Source organism: Rattus norvegicus, chromosome 2 (assembly GCF_036323735.1).
Source record: "Rattus norvegicus strain BN/NHsdMcwi chromosome 2, GRCr8, whole genome shotgun sequence".
Taxonomy (NCBI): Eukaryota; Metazoa; Chordata; class Mammalia; order Rodentia; family Muridae; genus Rattus; species Rattus norvegicus.
In genome coordinates, this window is record NC_086020.1 from 33060102 (window position 1) to 33084222 (window position 24121).

At 43.8% G+C, this 24121-nt stretch overlaps 1 protein-coding gene across 3 annotated transcripts in view; it reads right to left on the reverse strand.

Annotated features, from left to right (window-relative positions):
* Positions 1 to 24121, reverse strand: part of Mccc2 (methylcrotonyl-CoA carboxylase subunit 2) — a 71049-nt gene that overhangs the window by 21058 nt on the left and 25870 nt on the right. For all 3 annotated transcript variants that reach the window (XM_039102544.2, NM_001012177.1, XM_039102546.2), the window contains exons 4-8: positions 23341 to 23442; positions 22230 to 22357; positions 20496 to 20608; positions 9182 to 9295; positions 3729 to 3793 (exon numbers count right to left, since the gene is read on the reverse strand). In XM_039102544.2, the coding sequence (XP_038958472.1) occupies positions 3729 to 3793; positions 9182 to 9295; positions 20496 to 20608; positions 22230 to 22357; positions 23341 to 23442 (522 nt within the window). The remainder of the gene's footprint in view (positions 1 to 3728; positions 3794 to 9181; positions 9296 to 20495; positions 20609 to 22229; positions 22358 to 23340; positions 23443 to 24121) is intronic.

Consider the following 24121-nt stretch of genomic DNA (forward strand, 5'->3'; position numbering starts at 1 on the left):
GTAGGCAAAACATTCATATGTAATTATTTTTAAAATTAAAGGTTTTAACTTAAGATTTATAATATAGACATTCAGGGATAGTATATTCCCAAGTGTGGGTATGAACTTCCCAAAAGACAGTTGCAGGCTGAAGAGATGACTCTGTGTAAAGACACTTGTGCAAGGATGAGGACCTGAGTTCTAACCCCCAGAATGCACATAAATAAGTCTCCAGAACACACATAAAAACAGGATGTGCTATATAAGCACCTATATTCCCAATGCTCCTACTAAGTGACTCAGGAGGCAGACCGGGAAGTCCCTGGAAGCCTGTACCAGCCAGCTTGGCAGATGAACTGAAAAGCAAAAGAAGAACTGACACCCAGAGCTGACCTCACCTCTATGCATCCTGCACACATGACCACACTCACACACATAAATGTGGGGAAATGTACATTCAAAGGAGAGAAGCATTTGTCGATAAAGCGCATTTTAAAATGTGTAACACCAAGCTGGGTGTGGTGGTGCACACCTTTAATCACAGCCCTCCAGAAGCAGAGGAAGGGGGAATCTCTGTGAGACTGAGGCAAGCCTGATCTACATTGTGAGTTCTAGGAGAGCCAGGGCTACATAACAGAGACTCTGTCTCAAAAACAAACAAACAAACAAAGGAACAAACAAAAATACAGTTAGGCAAAAATATATAGCAGGAAAAAAAAAAAACCACAGAATTTTGGTTCATTGAATGTGTGGTGGTTTGAACAGAAATAGCCCCCACGTGTTTGAATGCTAGTCCACAGGGAGTGAGAGTGGTACTATTAGTGGGTGTGGCCTTGTTGGAGGAAGTGCGTCACTGAGGGGGCGGGCTTTGAGGTTACCTATGCTCAGGCTACACCCAGTATGGTACACAGTCTCCTGCAGCTTGTAGATCAAGCTGTAGAGCTCTCAGCTGATTCTCCAGAACCATGTCTGGATTAATAATGGATTAAAACCTTTGAAACTGTAGGTCGGCCCCAATTAAATGTTTTCCTTTAGAACAGTCGCTGTGGTCATGTCTCTTCACAGCAACAACACTCAAACTAAGACACTATGGGTAAACCACTACTGATAGTTTCGATACCTTATCTAGGGAATCTGTTTAACTTTTGAAAGTTGTTCTGGCGTCCTAAACAAGAGCAGAGGCCACATCTATCCCTCTAGAGCACACACAGCAGCCCCTCCAGCTCCTAAATAGATTTTGCAGCCCAGATTAGCTCAAAACGCTTCACACGTAATGGCAGCTGTAGCTCCTGACTCCTGGCTGCACTGGGATTCAGTAGAAATGGAAGCAGAAAGAAGATTGTAACTCAACGTTAAATTCAATGCTTTCCTATAAACGACACCTAAAATTCGCCATAACAGGAAAGAGAAATCTTGGATGAGACACTATGAAAATCTTTGTTTAAAACTAACTCTTAATGATGACTAAACAGGTACAAACGTATATGGAGAGGACAGAGAACCCAAAGAATTTGTGACTAGTCTTGTCTTTCTTTTTTAATTGAAACAGGCAATCTTCCTTAGCCTCCTGAGTGTTGGGATTATGGATGTGCCCAGCTTTAACACTGTTTGAGTTTGTGGATTTTACTTACTCATTAGTGTGTGTGTTTGTGTTTGTGTGTGTGTGTGTGTGTGTGTGTGTGTGTGTGTGTGTGGTGTGGTGTGTGCACAATACTCATGCCAAGGCCCAAAAGCCAAGGTCAGAGAAGAACTCTCAGGAGCCAGCTCTCTCTCTACCAGGGCTCCAGGTCTTGAACTCTGTTGTCCAGCTTTTGAGGCAAGCCCTTCAACCAGCTGCTGACCCAACCCTATTTTTTCAAAAAGCCGTCACCACCTTACCATTTCCCCATGACTCATCAAGGACAAGAAGCAATGCTAACGGAGTGTTTGATGATCGCTAACGAGGAGGGTTCTAGTCGAATCTTCGCCTTAACACAGCAGCAAGATGGGCTTCAAAGAAGCTAATCACCTCCACCAAGTCACAAAGGCAATCAGGGAGACAAACGGAAGCTAAATTCCAGAGTCCATATACTGAGTAAGACAGACTACCTACAGCTTCACCCTTTTAAAACTGCTAAAATGTAAAATTAATTGATTAATTAATTAAAATAAAAAATAATGTTCCCCAAATACTACCTTCCTCTCTCCTGACTGAACAATAAACACAAATCCAGTTTGTCCTATGGCCTGACCTCAGCTTTTTTTCCTTCAGCCAGGTCTCCAGATAGAAGCATCACCATAGCCAAGCAGATCCCCTGCCAGTCTCATGTAACAGCCACAGCAGCACTGCCTGGACCTCCCAAAGCTGCGCTCCCTGAAACACTCAAGTGTCTCCCCCAATTCAGGCAGAGCAGGTCTTAAAACACTGCTGACGACACCATTTTCATGCTAGGATGTTGTGAACCGTTTTCTGTCAGGCCTTAGGAAGGTTGGAAGAACGCCTGCATTCTTACTTTGTAGTAGCTTAATTCGTTCATTTCTCTTGTCAGCTGAATTAATGTATAAGTTCTTGAGGGCAAGGGCTAGGTCTGAATTTTTTCCCTATCACTGACAACAATACAATCAGCCAGCTGGGTGGTGGTAGCACGTGCCTTTGATCCCAGCACTCAGGAAGCAGAAGGAGGAGGATCTCTGAGTCCAAGGCCAGTCTGGTCTACAGAGTGAGTTCCAGAACAGCCAGGGCTACACAGAGAAACCTTGTCTGGTGGGGTGGGAGGGGGGAATAGGAGGAATGAGGGAAAGGCTGAGATGAAAGGCATAGCCTTTTGTAGGAAGGATCCTTTTTCTGCCATAGTCACTGGGCTCCTTGGGGTTAGGATGACACAGAACAGAGGACTTCTCATAGGTCTATCTGCCCTTTAGGACACTGTGGGAGTCCCTGTGTGCTTTCAGGGTCAGGTGAACTATAGAGTCTGAATTAAGGGCCATCTCTTGACTAGGCAGATGTTCCTAACAAGATCCTGCCCTCACAGCCAATGCCTGCTAAGCAAATCTCAAACACCCCTAACATCTCAGGCCTACAGAAATGTCTGACCCCCTCTCCAGCTTCCAATCTGTTTCCTACCCCATGCGACTGTCTCAAACAACAGGGGATGAAGCCATTTCCTGTCATTTTTATCGTCTCCCCCTGCATCCTCCGTAGGTAATCAAGTCCCTCGACTCTACCTGGACAATAAGATCGAGACTGATACACAACAAGCGTCTAAGTGAGGTTGGTTAAATCAATGAGGAACTGCCTCTCGGGCCTCAGGGAAGGCTGAGGGGCTGTGCCTGCTCTGGTGGCATGCATACAGAGCAGATTAGCTCAGCCCCTGTGCTGACACTAGCTCAGAGGATAAGGGTGCTTTCTCTGAGCCTGACAACCTGAGTCAATTCCCACGTGGTAAGATGGGGAGGGGGACTGGACTCTCACAAGCTATGCTCTGACCTCCACATATTATCATGGCATACCCACACTCACATACATGAGCGCCTCCACATTTGCCTGTCCACAAACACACAATAAGGGTTGTTCGTTTGTTTGTTTTTAAGCAGTTAACACTCTCACTCCGAACACAGTTTTACAGTTCAAGAGAACTGAACCTAGGGCAGCTGGAAACAAACTGTGGTTTGATCTGGCAAGACCAGCAGAGGGGGAAAAAATGTAAAACTTCCTTTAAACAAACACAATGGCCATTGACCCTAAGAGGAAACAACCACTCTTGCTTCACCTGCAGTGCAAGTCAGCACCTCCGAGATCCTCAGCGGACACCTCTTCGCCGGTAGCTGCCTTCACCTACAAGGATAAAAGCCACGGTCAGACTGGTCCACGGATAACACTAACAAGCACATTGCTTAAGCTGACACATCCACATTCTTCCTTCCACAGAGCTGAAGTCCACTGTGCTTTCCCACCCCACCTCCAGGCAAGGCAAGAGATTATTATCCCCAGTCTACAGAAGGGAAACCTAAACGGGGACTCACTGAGAGCTGCCCATAGCTCTTGTACAAATGATGGAGTCTGGGCAGTCACCCTCCTCTCATGATGCTGCCCAGCACACCTTAAACCTGTTGTGTTCAGTCATCTCCTACTGTGTGAGATCCCTTTTTCTTTCACCTACATGGTGAGCTCCCTCTTGGCCTGCCCGAGTCCTCATGGTGATGACACCCCATGGTATTAACCATGTAATGCTGACCTAGCTAAGGGCCCAAGGAGAGAATCTCACACATACACACATCTGCATGCTACGTTCTGGTCTGCATTTCAGCACTCTTGATATATTTCTGTTATCAGCTCTATACTGTGGGTTCCTCGGGAGATTCACTCATCTTCCAATAATCAATAACCAGAGCTATAAAATCCAGTTGCTTTATCTTTAAAGTAAGAAAAAATATTCATCTGCATAAGTTACCCAAATCTATGATCTGACAGAATGGAGCCAAGAAAAGGAAGAAAAGGAAGCAATAAATCAAGAATGATTTAACTACAGCCCAAGAAACTACAACAAGAAAAGGAAAGAAAAATCATTTAGAACTAAACGCCAACCTCGTCTGGTCAAAACTGTTGATTCCTACTTATTGGGCTGACTAATCTGTTTCTTAAGAGTAAAGAGATTTTATTAAAATAATGAGAATTAACTTAAGATACAACCCAGGGAAGGTTATTCTTCATTGTATCAAAAGCTCTGTCTTAAATAAAATATCTGGCCACAGAGAGAGGCGATTAAAAATTTCACCTCCAATTATCCCACCCTCAGAAGTTGGCTCTCTTTTAAAAAAAAAAAATCAGTGCTAAATGGTTTTTAGTCCAGACAATAACTAATTATAAGAGGTGTCTGAATATTTAAAGTCATAAAAAGAAGTAAACAACAGACATGCTATATTTATTCTGGGGAATCTGACTAATTTCCAGTGGGGAAAAAATAGGGTTGTCAACAGTTAATATTTATTGAACGCCCACAACATGCTTGATGCTGTGATGGCTTCAGGGACACAAGTCAGAAACAATAAAAGGGGTTCATTCTAGTAAACAGTAAGTTGGGGAGGTAAAGGAGCCATGAGAACAGAAAGCTCCCCCAAATCCTCTTCTTCTTAGTCATTGGCTTCAACCACACTAAGCTACTTCAACTAACAGTGTCTGAACCCCACCTTTCAGAGTCTCTCCCTAGCTGCCTACAAACAAGCATCAGGATATGGAATTCTCACTGCATGGGATTTCAGAGTCTTCTCCCCTGATCATTAGTCTCTCATGGACCCCTGACAGAGGTTCAGCTCTGGAGAACTCCAGGCTTCCATGGTCACTGAGTCAACTTAAATCTGAATCCATGGGTAGACCCTGATGAACCCCTCTAAAACACTGTTACACCAGCACTACAGGCCATGAATCCTCCCAACAGAAGTTTTCAAAGGTCACTCACACTTTTCCTGGTAAAGCTTTGTACCCCTCACAATGCAAAGGTAAATGCCGAGTACGCTTTCCTCTCGTGAGCCAAGGAGAGCTATCACAAACAGCATAGGGGAATGATTAACAGATAAGAAAACTAACATTCCAAATAACACTGGAGTATTCCATAGTTCAAGTACCAGCTCCTTCTGGTCTACCTTATCTTCCATAACTGTTATTAGAAATCACTAGGAGAGGGGTTGGGGATTTGGCTCAGTGGTAGAGCGCTTGCCTAGCAAGCGCAAGGCCCTGGGTTCGGTTCCCAGCTCCGAAAAAAAGAATAGGAAAAAAAAAAAAAGAAATCACTAGGAAAACAGTTTTGCATGAAAATGAGTTCTTCATAGTAACTGACCTGCCTTGGGGCCCACAATTGTAAAGCATACATTTCAAAGGCTTTGTTTTTGTTTTTGTTTTATAATCATGAGATCATACAGCCATCACCACTACCTAATTCCAGAACATTCCACCACTCTCAGAAGAAACTCCACTCAACAGTGGCCATTCCCCTTTCCTCCCTCCCCCTAGACCCTGACAGCCACTATTCTACATTCTATTCCATGAATTTGGCACCCTTAAATATTTCCAACGTGGCACCACAGTTCTGTGTGTGTCTCACATATTTCCCATCCATGTCATGGAGACCTTTCTATGTCTTGATATTTTATTATTTATGAATTATTATGATATTTATGTAGGTTATGGTTGTACAATTCCTTGGACTTTCTACTATTAGATATTCTTGGGTTTTTCTGTACATGACATGTTCTTTAGTAAGGCACATGATTTCCTGCCTTGAGATTTGGGTGCATGGTATGAGATTAGTATGTTAACACAACAAATGTATTGCTGAGAACCTCTACCGTGGAGTCAGACAAAGGGAAGACCGGTGAGCTACATACAGCCTTGTTCTCAGGACTCCAGGCCTAGAGTTTAACTCTATGTCTGTGTGTGCGTGTGTGCAATGAGTATGCAGGTGTGCATGTATGTGTGTGCACATGTATATGAGGTCAGAGTTCAAACTCAAGTATCATTCCTTAGGAGACATCCACTTTGGGTTTGGAGACAGGGTCTTTCAAGCAGGGCCTAGAGTTCACCAATCAGGCTAGTCTGGTTGGCAAGCACCCTGGAATCCTTGGCTCTCTTCCTGTCCAGCACTGGGATTACAAGCACGTGCCACACATGATACCACCCCACGCTTTCTATGTGCTGTTAGGGATGAAACTTGTTTGTGTAGCGAGAAACCTTACTAATGCAATAATATCTCCCAACCCCATGAAATTCTTAATCTTTGAACCAGGACTGGTGGCACATGTCTGTAATCCAAGTGCTTGAAAGCTGGAGGCAGAAGGACCACTTGAAATACGTAATTAGAGACTAGTCTAATAGGACTTCAAACTACTTTGAATTCATATTCATTCATATTCTCCCTCTATCCATCCTCTCCTCCCCACCCTTCTTTGTGTGTGTGTGTATGTGCGTGTGTGGTGTGTGGTGTGTATGTGTATGTGGTGTGTATGTGTGTGTGTGTGTGTGTGTCTGTGTGTGTGTATATGTGTGATATGTGTGTTTGTGTGTGTGGTGTATGTGTGTGTGTGTCTGTGTGTGTGTATATGTGTGATATGTGTGTTTGTGTGTGTGTGTGGTGTATGTGTGTGTGTGTCTGTGTGTGTGTATATGTGTGATATGTGTGTTTGTGTGGTGTATGTGGTGTATGTGTGTGTGTGTCTGTGTGTGTATATGTGTGATATGTGTGTTTGTGTGGTGTATGTGTGATATGTGTTTGTGTGTATGTGTGTGTATATGTGTGATATGTGTGTTTGTGTGTGTGTGTGTGTCTGTGTGTGTATATGATGAATATTGATATGTGTTAAGCACATGTTCCACCACCAAGCTACATCCCAGCTTAATCTGAATTGCTAGCTGTTTTTGTCAGTATTTCGGCACATATTCATCGCCCAGCGACAGCTATTTTCATCCAAGTGTATCGTGTATTTTGATCCTATTTACTGTTTGCTACCCTCTCCTGACCCTCCCTTCTTCCTAATTCTCTTCCTCTTCTCAAATATCCTATTCTCCACCTTCTAGCTTTCATGTCATATATATTTCAATTTGATGCGGATGCTAGGGAACTGAATTCAGGCTCCCACGCTTGCATAGCAAGCTCCGTATCCACGGAGCCATCTCCCCGACCCTGCTGAATAAAACTCTACTATTACTACCTGTGTGTGTGCACGCACATACATACACACACCATGTTTTCTTTACCCATTTTTCCGCAGATGGACATCTAGGCTGATTCCATAGCTCAGCTCTTGTGAATACTGCTTTGGTAAACATGGTGTCTCAGTAGGAATCCTGTAGCTTGCTTACTCGGATTCCTTTAACTACATCCTTAACAGCTGTACAGCTGGATGATTCTGAGTCAGTGTCTACATAGCCCACACAGGCCTCAAACTCAACGCCCTCCTGCTTCTGCCTCCCAAGTGCTAGAACTGCTACAGCATTTTCACCAGACCCCACCGAGATGCTCTGTCTTTGAATATGAGCTTTTAGAATGATTTCTAAGGGAACCATGGAATACATCCTTAGGACTTTGGCACCTCAGCCATTTCCTGGTCTGTCTTCTACAACCTCCCAGTCTTCCACTGACGTGTGTATGGCCCAGGCCTTTGCCTAGCACCTCCTACCCAGCCCTACCTAGCAACTGTTATTACACATGCCCCCAGTGGGAACAGCACCAGCACAGGGAAGGTTTCAAGTCAGGGTGGAGCTGGCCTTGTGTCGGGGTGGCGCTGTGAGGCATGGGCTCCAGGGGACGATGCAGGAGCTGGAAACTGGCCTTCTGTTCCTTCCAGACCTGGGTGCCAAGCTTACCCTGGCATAGAAGACATGTACTTGTAGGAATTCTATGTTTTCTATGGGGCCATTGCATCTGGATTGTTTTTGGTTTTGTTTTGTTTTATGAAAAACAAAAAACTTTTTAAGGAAGAGATTTGAAACAAGATCTCATGTAGCCTAGGCTGGCCTTGCTCTGTAGCTAAGAATGACCCTAACCTTCTGACCCTCCTACCTCTACTTTCTAAATACTAGGAGCACAGTTGTGTGTCATGACATCCAGCTCGAAACAACCTTCTAGAATGAGCCAGGCATATAGTCATCTCAAACAAATAAAACCGTCTCTCACACCATGTTTCTCCCACTTTACATTTATTACCTTTTCCAGAATTTCATTATGCTCGTGGAGAACACAAATGTATATTTCTGCACATTTTACCCAAAAGTGATATACCATATATATAACCCAGGGTGGTCAAATTCTTGAGTCAAAAAAGAGAATGGTGAAGCTAGATACGGCACACAGTAATCCAAGAAGAAACAGATGAGTGTCAAGGCCTGCCAGGGCTACAGAGTGAGTTCTAGGCTAGCCAGGGTTACATATTGGTCCTTATCTCAAAGAGAAAGGGGCAGGGTTAGGGGAGAGCATTAGGAGCACTTAATGGGTTTACATAGCAGGAAAAAACCCTCTAGAGCTAGATATGGCAACAGCTGCACCACAATGCAAATACGCTTAATGCGCCAGAAGCAAACAATTAAGAATTACGACACAGTAAATGTATGTGGTGCATTATTACACTTAGTATATTTCTAAAGCATAGAATAGTTTTGTGTTGTATATTTATGTGTTACATATTTAACTTCAGTAAACCAATAATCAATCAACCAAGATTCTTATATTCTTACCAAGGGTGGTCCAGCCAAGAAGATAGTACCCTGTCTTTGTACAATGATGTTTTCATCAGCCATGGCCGGCACATATGCACCTCCTGCCGTACAGGAGCCCATGACCACAGCTATCTGCAAGGGAGACACAGACAAGCCATGAGATGAGACTCTAACAGTGTATAGCATGGCATCAGGACAACATCCCTACAAACACTGCAGTGCCTGGGTGCTGCTAATAGCTGACCCCTGCACTCCATTTTAGAGATGGAGTCCTACGATGGTTCTTATTATAGTCTAGCTAGCCTAGAACTCACAATCCTCTCATCTTCTGAACACTGAGACTCCAGGAACACATCACTCACCACCAACCCCGAGCTAGGATTGTAGGATGTCATACAGGTACAGGATAGAATGAGGTCTGTCATTGGATGAGAAGGAAGGATGGATGGGAGAAAAGTTTTAGAGGGAGGAGGAGACTGGAACGAAGCAGAGGAAGCTGCCAGGAGAACATGGAGGTGGATGTTAAGATTCCTCTCTGCACCTTTACAGGTTGTTATGAATGTTCTTGAGGGATGGATGTGTACAGGACTTTGTGTGTCTAGGTGGGCAATTATATCTTATCAATTAGATTAGAGGTTATTGTGTTGCGTGTTCTTTCATGTGGCAACTTAAGTTTAAGAGAGTGGGTGGTGGCTGCAGACACTAGGCCACCATGGAATTGGGATGTGTGTGTCTGGCATGGTGGCAGCCTGCCTTAGGAACTGGATGGGTAGAGAGATGGCTGCCAGGCTCAGAGAGAAGCCATCAGCAGTGTGATAGGGGATGGAGCAGAGCGGGTGAGCCGCTTTGCTGACTGAGATGAAGAGATCTACCAGATACCTTGTTCCAGATCTAGTGTGGGATAAAAGACAGCATTTCATGTTTTATAATTTTACAGCAACATAGGATAATATATTTTTTGTTGTTGTTTTAATTTATGTGTATATATATGTGTGTGTGTGTGTGTGTGTGCATGTGTATGTGTGTGTATGTGTGTATGTATCTGTCTGTCTGTCTGTCTGTGTATCCAAAGTATGTGAGCAGGTATCTGAAGAGACCAGAAGAGGGCATCTGATCCTACGGAGTAGGTGCTAGGAACTGAACTCCAGTCCTCTGGAAGAGCATCAAGTACCATTAACTACTGAGCTATCTCTCTAAGTTCCCAGAATAGTGTCTTTACCTCCTGTACAAACCCATCTTAAGAGCTTATGTCACACTCTTACGAAACATAACAATGGACAAGCCTATCAGGAGGGCATTGGCCTGATAAACTACTAGTCTGAGCAGCTAATGGAGAACAGAAACCTGTCACAAACCCACATCCATAAAACTGCCTCAGAGGGGAACTAGTAACAGTGTACCTAACAATCACTGAGCTCATGGGGACATTGAATAATGATTTGAATATTATTAATGTTTTTGTTGACTCTCAGGTGCTCAAAAGCTTTCCGTTTCAGACAAAGCTTAAGAAAATCCTCGCTCAAAGATTAACATGACACAAAGAATAATACAGAAGAGTTTGGCTAAATACCCCTCGACAGGAATAAAAATATCACCAAAGAAAAGTAAGTATACAATGGATTTTTTTAAAGGTGCCACATAAAAACAGTTTTTGTTTCTAATCCCAATATTCTGTCAATTTTCCTTATATTTAACAAGAATCTTCTTTGATGAACAGCATGCCACAGTAACGTTAGCTCAAAGGAAATGTACTGTGAGTTAACAAATCTCCAACTACATAGCCCTCAAGCAGAGCCTCTTCCCTTAACTGAACGTTTCGTGTCTGTTATTAGACTGTTGACATTTAATTTGTTAACATAACACGGCTGTGGTTTTCTCCCGTCATTTGGTTTATAACACACCGAGAACTGTGCTTACATCTACAGCTGTAAAAGTTCCCCGAGTGCACACAAGGCAGCAACACTCATGGTAGTCAAGTTTACAGTGGCAGACATCAGTAGCCGACCACGTCTTAGGAATAAGTGAATTGTGGATGAATTGTTTATATACAAATATGTTCCTTTAAAGTGAAATAAAATAACAGGATAGAACGCCAACACAATAAGTCTGTGTAGTGGCCCGAGTGTTTCAACCATCTCTGTGCTTTATGAATACCTGAAGTATTCTGAGCCTTTTACAGCGTTCTAAGGCAGTGATTCTCAACCTGTGGGTCGAAATCCCTTTTGGGGTGGAATGTTCCTTTCTCAGGGTCACCTAAGACTATCAGAAAGCCCAGCAGTAGCAAAATTACAGTTATGAAGTAGCAGCGGGAATATGGTTGGAGGTCACCATAGCACGTGTTAAAGGGTCACTGGCACACAGAGTTGGGAAGGCTGAGAGTCACCGGGCTAGGGAACAAAGGACAGTTTTACCTTAGTCCCTGTATCTCCATGATACTGGGTTCAGCTTAAACTATCTTAGTGATCCGGAAGGAAAGGGCTCAAGGAACTTAGAGCAGAGTCACAATGATGTAAGAGTCTAAAAGGAGAACAGTTTTCAAAAATAAGGCCTAAAAAAAATCAGACAGGCAGAGTGCATTCCAGGAAAACAACTAGAGAGCAAAGGAGAGAACAGCAACTGTCAGTCAGAGAGGATGGGGGGAGGGAATGGGAGGAGGTGGGGGAAGGGGAAGGGGGTGGGGGGGGAGGGAATGGGAGGAGGTGGGGGAGGGGAAGGGGGTGGGGGGGGAGGAGATGGGAAGTTGGGGGGGGGTGACAGGAGGGATTACTCTTTTCAATCCTGGGTGTGATTTAGAGGTAAAGCCTCAGGGAGGCAACTGAGGTTAGATGATCACAAGGGTGGAGCCATGACATCATCAAGGTCCTTGTATACAGAGACACAAAAGTCTCTGTCCATCATGAGGACAAAACCAAAAGAAGGCCCTTACCAAGTCCTGAATGGAAACACGCTGGTACTCTGATCTGTGGGGTCTTCCAGCTTCTAGAGTTACGAGGAAGACATGTTCACACTACCTAGCCCACACTAATTACTAAGACAGCACCTTGGTGGAAGGGTAGGTGAGAGGGGAAGCTACCAAGACAGATCATACCCATGGGTATGATCCCTGTGAGAACAGCAGACTGAAGCCACTCCTTGTTACCCTTCCCTTGCAGCCTCTCTCCTCTCTTCTCCCTTCCTTGCTTTGATGATGTCAAGCAGCCAGCTGTGAAGTACTCTGGGAATGTCTATGACAAGAGACCAAGGATGGCCCTCTAGCCAGTAGCCAAGATGAACTGAGGGAGGCCTGGGAAGAACCAATTCTGACAATAACCGCACGAGTGAGCTAGGAACTGGGCCCTTCCATCAATTGCTCAGGGGACTGCATCTCGTGAGACCCTGAGCGAGTGTAAACTCCAACCCACAGGAACTAGAGAAGGAACACGAATTGTTCTACAGTGCCAAGTTTGGGGATAGTGTGTCCTAGAGCAATAGATAAATAATTTACATTGGTCTAGGCATGCGGCTCTGAGGGAGAGTGACTTGTCTATTTGAAAGAGGCCGGAGTTTCAATCCCTAACACTGGAAAAATAAAAACCCGTCTCTAGCAAATATGATAGAAGCAGCTTCCCTAGTGTAGGTGGTGCTGACTAACAGCACAGACGAACTCTGAGAAACGCAAAGCCAGCAGCCATTTCATCACTGGGCAAACATCAAGGAGAGAATCCACAGACAGGCAAGCCTGTAGGAGATACAACCTCAGGACCACTTTCACCTGTGAAGCCCACCACTGATTGACACATCGGGATGGCGTGAGTGACCAGACCTTTCTATTCTCACTCTTCCAAAGACTCCGTCTGTAAATTCTTCATCTTCAGTAGACATGAAACACAAGGGCCAAGTAGAATTCTGCACCATCCCACAGAGTGACCCAGTCGTCCTCATACTACATGAAGGAGATCAGATACAAAGTTACAGGAAATGTTCACAACAGACAAACTCGTAGAGGCAAAGAAGCTCCGTGGCTGGGAGGACTGGACAGAAACAGAGTGAATGCTAATGGAAAGATCAAGATATAACAAGCTCGATTCAACTCAGCAATACCCGAAACACAACGAAATCTTTAGTCAATGGACGAGGTGTATGGTACTCTCACGACGCTTACATGATTTAAAAAGTCAGGGCGTGGGAGGGAGGTCAGACACCTGCTTCTGGCCTGCGAGAGCAATAGACACTCACATGGTACACAGACATCTAGGCAAAATACTCATACACATAAAATAAATAAGTAGATAAATAAAATCTTTAAAGGCACAATAGCATTTTTTAAAAGCACAAAAATACCCACAAGAGCTATAATTAGTATGCCCCAAGGAACCGAAATTCTTAAATGTTTCAACAATAACAAAGAAAGCCTTTCCAGTCATACATATTTTTAATTTATTTTTAAAAGATATTTATTTATTATTTATTTATTTATTGAGATGCGGTCTTACTATGTAGCCCTAATATACGGACCAGACTGGCCTCAAACTCATTGAAAGCTACCTGCCTCTATCTCTTAAAGGATGGGGTTAAAGGTGGTGAGCCTGCTCATTTATTTTTATTTACGTGTATGTGTGTGCCCATGGGAGTTGTGTGTGCACCATATGCTTTCAAGAGCATACAGAGACCAGAAAAGAGGATTAGGTCTCGTGGAACAGGAGTTACGGGCGGTTATTGACAGCTTACCCATCTTCCCAGCCCCCTAATCACAAGTATTTAAATAAGTACAGTTTTAATGCTACGAAAGCAGATGCTGATAATAGCATAAAAAGAACACAGCACAGATAAGTCGCCAACTAAACCTGTAGGCATCCCTCAGTCTCATCTCATCGCTGAATTCTAAGTTGCTCATCACCCACAAGGGACAAGAGGACAGGTACAAAGGCATCCTGCCACTCCGTCTTCTGCTCATAGGATCCAGGGGTCTCAGAGTCCAGCCGTACACTCACAGCCCGAAGTATGCCCTTGTGCATGGCCTATTCAAGGCCACTCTGGGGTCCAAAGTTTCTGGAACTGCACAGAAAACTCTGCTCCACTCTCCACTTAAGAACTAAAATGTCATAAAATGCATGGCTGTACTCTGAGGTGCGGACTCAGCTTGGGTTGGAGGCACATCATCAGTATTGTGCTAAAAGGGGCAGCAAGGGGACCCTCATCAGGACAAAGACAAACTCCAAAGACTCGGGGAGGCAGCCATCCCCCCATCACCAGAGAGGGTGTCTGCTAAGCAACAGAGATACAAGAGAGGCCCAGCATGACTCTGATTTAAACCATGCGCAAGAGAGTAGGAGGCAGACAGGGATGACTGTAACCCACAGAAACAACTCTTGCCATAGTATGGTGTCTGAGAAACAGAAATAAGTTGTTGCAAGTCACAGGCAATCACAAAAGACCTCTTCAAACAAATCCATTACCCTGCAGGTCTGCCCCCAGAAAACAAGCAAAACGGAAGACACAATGTAGCCAAGCAGGTAACTCAGTGAAAAGGGTGCCAGGGAGTCAAGCAGGGAGGTCTTACGCCTCATTCCGAAAAGCCTGATCAACTCTGGACCTCCTGCATCCCGCTGCAAAGCTGGAGACCATTTTCTACTTTTATACATACTGAGATAAACACACCAGAGAGGGGAAGAGACCCAGTGCTGGATGGAAAAGCTCCTCAGTTAAGCCTCCCACTTCGCAACCTTTTCTACTCAAAGTAATTGTGAAAAGCAAACACTGTCTGTATCACATTGTATCATCTTCACCTGAAGAGCCACCATTCAAAATAAAAGTCACTAGGGCTGCAGAGACTGCTCTACCAGAGGTCCTGAATTCAATTCCCAGGACCCACATGGTGGCTCATGACCACTTATAAAGGGATCTGATGCCCTCTTCTGGCATGCAGATAAAAGACACAAAGTGCAGCTGACCAGGAACAGCTGGCCAGGAGTTCAGATCACTGTCAACTACACTGACAGATGAAGACTCTGCTAACCCTGAGGTACTCATGCTCACCTGTGCCAAAAGGTATGAAAAGTACACAGAATGCTGACGTCCATCTTACCCACAATGGCTCTTCCTCAATCTTTTTATCAGAGCCTCTGTTTAGAGAGCTTAGATGCAACCAAATACATTGCTTTCAGCCCCCGCCATCCCAGGGCTCTACTGGTCTTTATGGAATACATTTTAAAGTAACAGGATCTGCCTGTTTAAGCCCCTCAGAATGATCATAGATGCTTGAAAGAAAGGCAGTCATTGAAGTAACGTTCAAAAATAATGAGCTAAACCAAGGAGAAGGGAGGGGAGAGGTAATATGAGAGAGACCCCTGATAATCATCTAAAAAAATCTCCAAAATTTAGACCAAATAGGGAAAAGCACAACGGGAAAGATGAGGGCCCCGAGAAACTGCACTTTCACACCACTCAATACATGAAGCCGATTTCAGTAGAGGAGGAAGGCTAATCAAAGCTGCTGATGCACCCGGGCGTAGGGGAAAAAAAAGAGTCTTTCTAGATCAAAGATCAAGCTATAGTGAGTGGTCTATGGCTGGCTGGCAGTAAAAATTAACAGGAAAACGAATCTGCTAAATATTATAAACTCCACATACAAGAAGCCAGCAATGTGAGAACAGCGGCCTGCAGAGCAGCTTAGAAAGATCCCAACCTCTGAGGTATCTAAACCCCAGTGGTGGGGTTAGGGGGCACAGCCCACCACACAGTAAGGAAACAAGAGACTACTGCAGCCTGTCGATGTGCTGGCATTTGCTTTAAAAGTTAACAATATTAACATGTCTCATCTCAGGGAAATACGTGAAATAGTCATCTGATATTTCTCTAGTCACAAAGAACCAACAAGAAAGAATGAGGAATCAGCCAGGACCCGTCTAGAGAGAAGAGTTAAAAATACCTGCTGGAGACTCAAAGAACAAAAGAGATAAACATTCTGACCTAAAAAAAGTCTCTCTTCTTACAAAGCAAATGCCGAATGCTAAACCCGAAAGGTCTAGATATATGTCAACATTATTTGCATATCTGAGAATACACAGGAAATGACGTAGATAAGAATGTAAGCGATATATTCTTAGAGATAAGTGGATAAACAGATCTACAATGGGTGAGGTTAATAACGTTAAATAAAAAACAATCTTAAGGTAGGAAATAGAATTGGAGTGAGTGAGGCACCCACTGACTATGGTCAAATGCATAAATAACTAAGAAATAATAGTTATTTCTTAGTCTGTCCTGTGTTGTTGTAATACAATACCTGAGACTGGATATTCTACACAGGGAGAAAAATATGGTTTATTTGGTTCAAGGTTTTGGAAGGCTAAAGACCAGGTGGCTTCACCTATTCTCTGGCGAAGAATTTCTAACTACATCATGTCATACATCAAGCGGCATCATGGCAGAAACATGTCATGGGAAAAAAGGTTGCATGACAAGATAGGATGTGAGAGACCAAAGGGACCACGCTCATACTTTGATGATATAAAGTATAAAATCCATTCTCAAAGGAATCAACCCATTCCAAAAATCCCACACTAATCCAGTGCTCCATGAACGACCCAACTTGTACTAGGCCCTCCTCTTCAAACCTCCCAACACAGCACTGTCCCTCTGAAGACCAGGCTTCCAGCAAAAATCCTTTAGGGGACAGGCCTTAACCAAAGCATAGCATCACAGATGGTTGACTTATATAATAGATTATTAAAAAAATTTTTAAACACACTAAGCCACAATTTTTTTTTTTTGGTTCTTTTTTTTCGGAGCTGGGGACCGAACCCAGGACTAAGCCACAATTTTAAGCAACAAAATATAGGAAAGGGGCTGGAATGTGTTCAGTGGTAGAACATGAGGACTTAGGTAAAGTGGAATGGAAAGAGATGGGAAGAGGGTAGGAGGAAGCGAGAGGGAGAAACCAGTCAACGTGTTGGCATTTGCTTTAACAATTGTGAGAGGTTGTCGTTTAACAAATATTAGCATGTCCCATCTCAGGAAAATTTGTGAAGATATAAAAGTTCATCTAATATTGCTCTAATGACAAAGAAACAATAATAAAGAATGAGAAATCATACCCAAGATACAATTCACAGACCACATGGAGATCAAGAAGAAGGAAGACCAAAGAGTGGCTGCTTCAGTCCTTCTTAGAAGGGTGAACAAAATACTCACAGGAGGAAATACGGAGACAAAGTGTGGAGCAGAGACTGAAAGAAAGGCCATCCAGAGACTGCCCCACCTGGGGATCCATCCCATATACAGACACCAAACCCAGACACTATTGTGGATGCCAAGAAGTGCATGCTGACAGGGGCCTGATATAGCTGTCTCCTGAGAGGCTCTGCCAGAGCCTGACAAACACAGAGGCAGATGCTTGAAGCCAACCATTGGACTGGGAATAGGGACCCCAATGGAGGAGTTAGAGAAAGGACTGAAGGAGCTGAAGGGGTTTGTAACCTCATAGGAAGAACAACAATATCAACCAGATACCCCAGAGCTCCCAGGGACTAAACCACCAACCAGAGAGTACACATGGAGGGACCCATGGCTCCAGCTGCATATGTAGCAGAGGATGGCCTTGTTGGGCATCAATGGGAGGAGAGGCCCTTGGTCCTATGAAGGCTCAATGCCCCAGTGTAGGTGAATGCCAGGGCGGGGAGGAGGGAGAAAGGTGGGTCGGTGGGGGAGCACCCTCATAGAAGCAGGGGGAAGGGAGATGGATAGGAGTTTTCTGGAGGGGAAACTGAGAAAGGCGATAACATTTGAAATGTAAATAAAGAACATATCCAATTAAAAAAAATAAGAAATCAGCCAGAACCCATATAAAGAGTTAAGAATAATTGCTGGAGACTCAAAGAACATAAGAAGGTAAATATTTTGACCTAAAAAAAAAGTGAGGGGAAAAGCAAAGACTCAAGGTTTCTTGTCTCTTGACACCAAAACATCAACCCCATGACAGGAAAGGGAGACTGGAACTTGAAAGATGGCCCCATGGATAAGATCACATGCTGCTCCTGAGGAGAGCCTGTGATGGGCTCATAACCACCTGTAACTAGTTCCCAGGAACCTGTCACCCCTCTCTGGCCTCCACTGGCACCAGGCATGCAGGTGGTCCACACAGACACACACATGTACTCACACATGCACACAAAATAATCAGAAGCTAGCGCCAAGTAGACAGCAGGGGATGGCAATGCAATCAGGTCTGGTTGAGCCAAGAGTAACTAGAAAACTGTTTCTCCCACTTCTCCTGTAACCACTCAACGCTTCTGCCATTAGATGAGGGAGGGAGTTCTTCCCACACCAAGTAATCAGTTCTCCCCTGGACACCAGCTGGGGGTCCCCTTATCCCCTTATGACACTCTCTGGAGGCATCACTAGGTTCTGCCAGACTGTCTCTACTTGAAACGCCAGTCAGGCAGAGGCATCAGCTTCTGGCTACCTAAGGATATAGACTGGAGCTCCCACTACTCCCTCTTCTTGCATTGAGTGTGCTAGAATGGCCCAGAGAAGTCAGGTAAATGCTGTATTTCTGTATGCTGGTGTATTAATAAAGGCCACAGAAAACAGCTAGACGGTGGCGCACAGGCAGGCCCCTGAGCTCTTCTGTCTCTATGGAGCTAAGGGTTGCCATGCTCCCAGTACTCAGATGTGTTTAGTAAGTGGGAAGATCTTGAAAGCCCCATAGGGGTTTGCAGGAGGGGACTGTATGGCAGCTTCATCATGCAGGCATGAGGGATCCTCTCCTCCAGAAGACTGGGTGGGGTGGGGTGAGGGAGAGAAGGGCCTGACGGATTTAGGAGCTCTGCACCGAGAATCAAAGACCAAACATTAAAACAAAAGGTGTTCCTGGCACCCTTACCTACAAGGGTCTTAGGAGTTCTGTCTTAGGAACAGGACAGAAACCAAATGCAGGAACCGAAGCTTCTCCTAACCAGGAACCAGGGGCAGAAACCACATAACATTTCTGTATTACACCAAGGCATTAGCAGAAAACCCATAGAGACAGCAGCACCCTGAGGTTTAGAGGCAGAGAGGTGGAGAGCAAGGGACCCACATGAGGTGACATTGTATTCAAGTTCCTGGTGGGACAGGGGGACAATTTTAAAAAGGTGGGGAGAATAAAGGAACTCAGTTGTGGAGCTGAAGGTTTTGAGTGAGAGGCCTCTGCAGTGGGAAGGTTTAAAGAGGGAAGTGAGGGTCAGGAATGAAGACACTGGTCCCTGGCCACCCTTAAGAAGGCTGGAATCCAGAACAGACTGTGTGTGCATACCAAAGTCAGAAGGCAGCTTGTGGAGTCAGTTCGTTGCTTTCTCTGGATGCCTATGTCTACTCTGTCTCAATAGGACGCTTAATGTCAGCTCTAAGCCCCACCCAGGGGATCTAGAACCATCTTATCTCATCTCACAGGCCTTAATGTGATTACCCAGACGAAGACCCTTGATGAAGAATTTACGTTCACACACTCTGAGAATCTATCTCAATTAAATAAAATATTTCAGATACAACCTAGGTTCCCCCACATTCCTCTTGAGTGACCCCCTTCTTCTCCTTCCCTCCTGAGCACCACACACAGTTCACAGCTGTGTGTGACATTCTCCAACGCACACTTAAACACAAGCACGACACAGTGAGGTTCCATGCACTCCCGTCACACGCATGGGCCCTGGATCCACACTTGCCTGCTGCTTTTTCTCCACACAGCTCTGACGTTTATTCATCTGATGCGAGGACTTTAGTTCTTTGCCTTTAACAGGTAAACATCATTACAGATCCCCTACTGATGCCCATGAGTTAAGATCTTTTGCTCTAATAATCAAGGTTCTGTGGACTTATGTCTATGTCTCTCTTTGCCCAGGCACTAACATTTTCTCTGTACTAATAGATCAGTCCTAAAAAAAAAAAAAAAATGACTTCCCTTTCAAACCTCTTTTCCCTGGGTAATTAGCATTCATTATAATTCAGGAACACACCTGCAGTTAATAAAAGTTTGAACTGAAAACAACCTTATAAAATTTCTTACATTATATAATAAAAAATTGTTTTTGAAATTTTTTATTGCATTTCTTTTTTTTTTTTTTTTTTTTTGTATGCAGCAAGGGCTTTGGCTCCATGCCTGCACATACATGTCAGAGGCAGACTCTCAAGACAGTCTCTTCTTCCTTCCATGCCCCCCCCCAGAGCTTGAACTCATATCGTTGGACTTGGCATCTCATCTGACCAAATTCTGTTTGTTTTTTTAATTCATCTGGATTGGGTGGTAGCAACGACAGCTGAAGTTTTAAACAAACAAACAAAAGTATGATACTATATTTCACCAATGAGAAATTACCTGTGTGATATTTTTAGAAGACATAATAGCTTGATTATAGAATATGCGGCCAAAGTGGTCCCGGTCTGGAAAGGTGTCTGCTTGCCGAGGTAAGTTGGCCCCTCCTGAGTCAACTGAAGAAGGAAAATGAGAAAGGTAAGCATGGACAAACGGTCACAGCGCTGGTCACAGAAGCCTGCCCCCTCTCTTCCATGCCTTCTAGAATCTCAGATATCCCAACTCAACCAAAAGGTTTCCTCTTAGACTGAAGGCTTCCCAACCATTGTTCAAAGCTGCATAAGAACAGCTCAGGACACTGCCCCCTAAAGAGCAGCAAAAGACCAACAAACGCCATGAACTTGCCAGTGGAACTGAAAACACATCTTCCTAGATCAACACAAAAACCATTAAAGGATTCGTGGATGATTTGTATGTTGCTTTCTTGCGCTGTTTCTGTTGTTTCTTATTTGTTTGGGCATTGTTTACTTACTTATTTATTTATTTGAGCGGTTTAGCTGTGTGGCTCAAACTATGATCCTCCTGCACCGGCTTCCTAAATATTGAGTAGTTTTACTACAGACCGTAGTGAGGTACAACAGGGCCTGGCACCACTTGGGGTGATGACGCATTGGTGAAGCCAATTTGGGCTACCTGCAGAGACGTCTGTCTCAAATCAAAGCTCATTGCGTCATAGCCGTGAGACTGAAGATGAGACCGAAGGTTGCTTCCAGGACATCCTAAGCACCTCCAACTTCCCTTCGCCATGAAATAAACAATAGTAGCCATTTCAGAGAGCTTTCAGGAGGACGTGAAACTGTGTATGTAAAAAGTCAGCATCTACTCTCAGTGCGCAGAACAAACATTGAAAAGAAAACTTAGGGGCTGGAAAGATGGCTCAGAGGTTAAAAGCACTGTCTGCTCTTTCAGAGGTCATGAGTTCAATTCCCAGCAATCACATGGTGGCTCACAACCATCTATAATGAGATCTGGTGCCCTCTTCTGGCCTCCATGTGTACATGCAGGTGAAACGCTGTATACATAATAAATACATCTTTAAGAAAAGAAAACTTAGAGCTGGATGTGGTGGTGTCTTTAATCCTAGCACTTGGGAGGCAGAGGCCTGAGGATCTGTCAGCCTGCAAGTAGTTTCCTTTTCTATTTTCTATGTGTGCAAAGAAATTTACCTTATGAGTCAACCAGGCAAATTCACTTTCCGGGAATAAAAAATATAGAAAACCTGTATTACGACCTGCTCAAATGCTTACACATTTGTAAAGGACTAGCGTGTAATATGTGTGAGAGTTTTAGCAAACTAAGCCGGTAGCCAGAAGGTGCCAATTCTAAATTGCTCTGCTTTTAGATTCTGTTCAAAACAGCCTTTAATGAAAATATATTTAACTTTCAAATGAAGATTGACCCTCTGGAAATTCGCTGCAGCTTAAATTACAATCTACTCAAATTATGTAATGCTCAAGTATTTAACACAGTGCCTGACTCTCAAGAGATCAATAAATATTCGCTATTTTTAAGAGCTTGAATTAATTATAGTTAACAGAAAAATCGCTAAGCTGTTAATGTACCAGTGTGGTACAATGGACAGTCCTTAGTAACTTTTCACAGCAGCTCCTAGCAAATACCAAATTTCTTTCTAACTGCAGGATTTTCAAACACCCAGTAACAATGGCATCCACACAGCCTTCCACACAGCTTTCCATTTCACCAGCTAGAACAGGTCACAGCGCACTTGTGACTTGCCCAGATAGATGCATGGGAGCCTGTTCTGCAGTGCGATCTCTTGTGCCCGAACGTGCTTTTTCACCGTCACTGGGTAGTAGGTGCCTCCTTTGACGGTGGCATCGTTAGCCACAATCATGCATTCTACTCTGAAAGGCAGAAATTCCATTGAAAGAGACTATGAGACTTCTGCAAAATTAAATTTTTATACGACACGCAATATAGCTTTCAACTTTAGCGCACACCACTACTGCCAATTACCAGTTGATAGCTCGTGCTAGAAAACTAAGCTGTCGTTACTCATGGTTCAGATCCATTTATCTGAAAGAAAATGATTACCTTCAACAAGATTATGCACTCATATTTGATTTTTAAAGAGCCATTAGTCCTCCTGAGACACTAATCTAAGCCACGACTCAGTATGGTTCTTCTTTTATTTTAAATAAATCTGGGTGTTTTGCCAGTACCACATGGAAAAACACTCCTTTACTTTGTTCTTTTCTTTTTCCCAGGTGTGTTTGGTTTTATCCTAGCTCTGTCGGACATCGGGCCTCTGGTTTCTATTGCCACTGCCAGCCTTAATATGAGGGGAGGTGCCTAGTCTTATTGCTATTGCCATGTTTGGTTGATATCCCTGGGAGGAAGAAGGGATTATGTGTGTGTGTGTATGGGGGGGGGGAACTAGGATGATAGGAGGGAGGGGCAATTGCATTCAGGATGTAATAGATGAGAGGATAAATTAATAAAAATATAGTAATACCAGTGATCATGATTTTATAAAAGTTAGAAAATATAATGGTTTTTTTTGTTCAAACACATCCAACAGTATCAAATATGATTTTATAGTGAGTATAAATATATACTATATATATATGAAAAATAACTTTTTAATATTTTTATTAAAAAATATATTTTTTTAAATCCTACATTTGGGGGAACTCTAAGTTGGACCCAGAAACTCTGGGTAAATTTTACTTTTCTCCCTTCAATTTGTGGTCTCTACCTCTCCACAGACGAGCTTAATACACTTGTGGGACACTCAGGTCTCAGAGAGCACTAAGCTTCCATGCTCCAGACACCCCATTCTAGCAACTCTTCCTGCCCTCACGACTGAGCACAGGGGGACACTCACCCAGACACTCGCCCAATGCCTGTGATGATGCCACCTGCAGGGACTTCCTCCTCGCCATATAACTTGTAACCTGCGAACTGGGAGAATTCCAGAAAGGGAGACCTGCGAAGAAGAAAGGATGTCGTCTAAATTAAATATCTGGATTTAACATGTTACACACAACGATGGGACGATCTTTTCAACAGGGCAACATTTCAAAAATGTATGTTACATATAAAAATCCACAAAAAGATTTCTAGAACACTGGACAAGTATCTCATAGGAATTTATGTGGTGTAGCCATGTTACAGGTTACCATAAAATACTGGAGACTTATTGTTAAAACACTCCACAAATGTGTATATTACCACAGAAAGGGAACAAATGGTAATAACATTTACCATGTACCTGGCTCTCTTCCAAGGGCTTCATAAACACTAACTCATTCGCTAAAGAGGAAACCAAAAGCCAGCCTCTAGTCTAAGGTTCCACAGGTAGAAAATGCCAGATCTGGGACATCCAGAAGCAATCTATTCAGAGGTCCCAGGCTTGTACTATCTACCCTCCATTTACATGTGTGTTCAAGACACCATGGAGGAAAAGGAGTTCTAGAATGCTAGGTTTGGTATGATTGTATTTTGTTTTCTTTTTCTAATGTAGGTTCCTGATCTATATCTGCATAAACGAGTGTGTGCTGGGGGCTGTGAGATGGCTCAGCAGGTAGAAGCATTTGCATACAGGCCTGACAACCTGAGTTTGATCCCTGGATCATGTAAGATAGCAGAGGATGAGCGACTCCTGA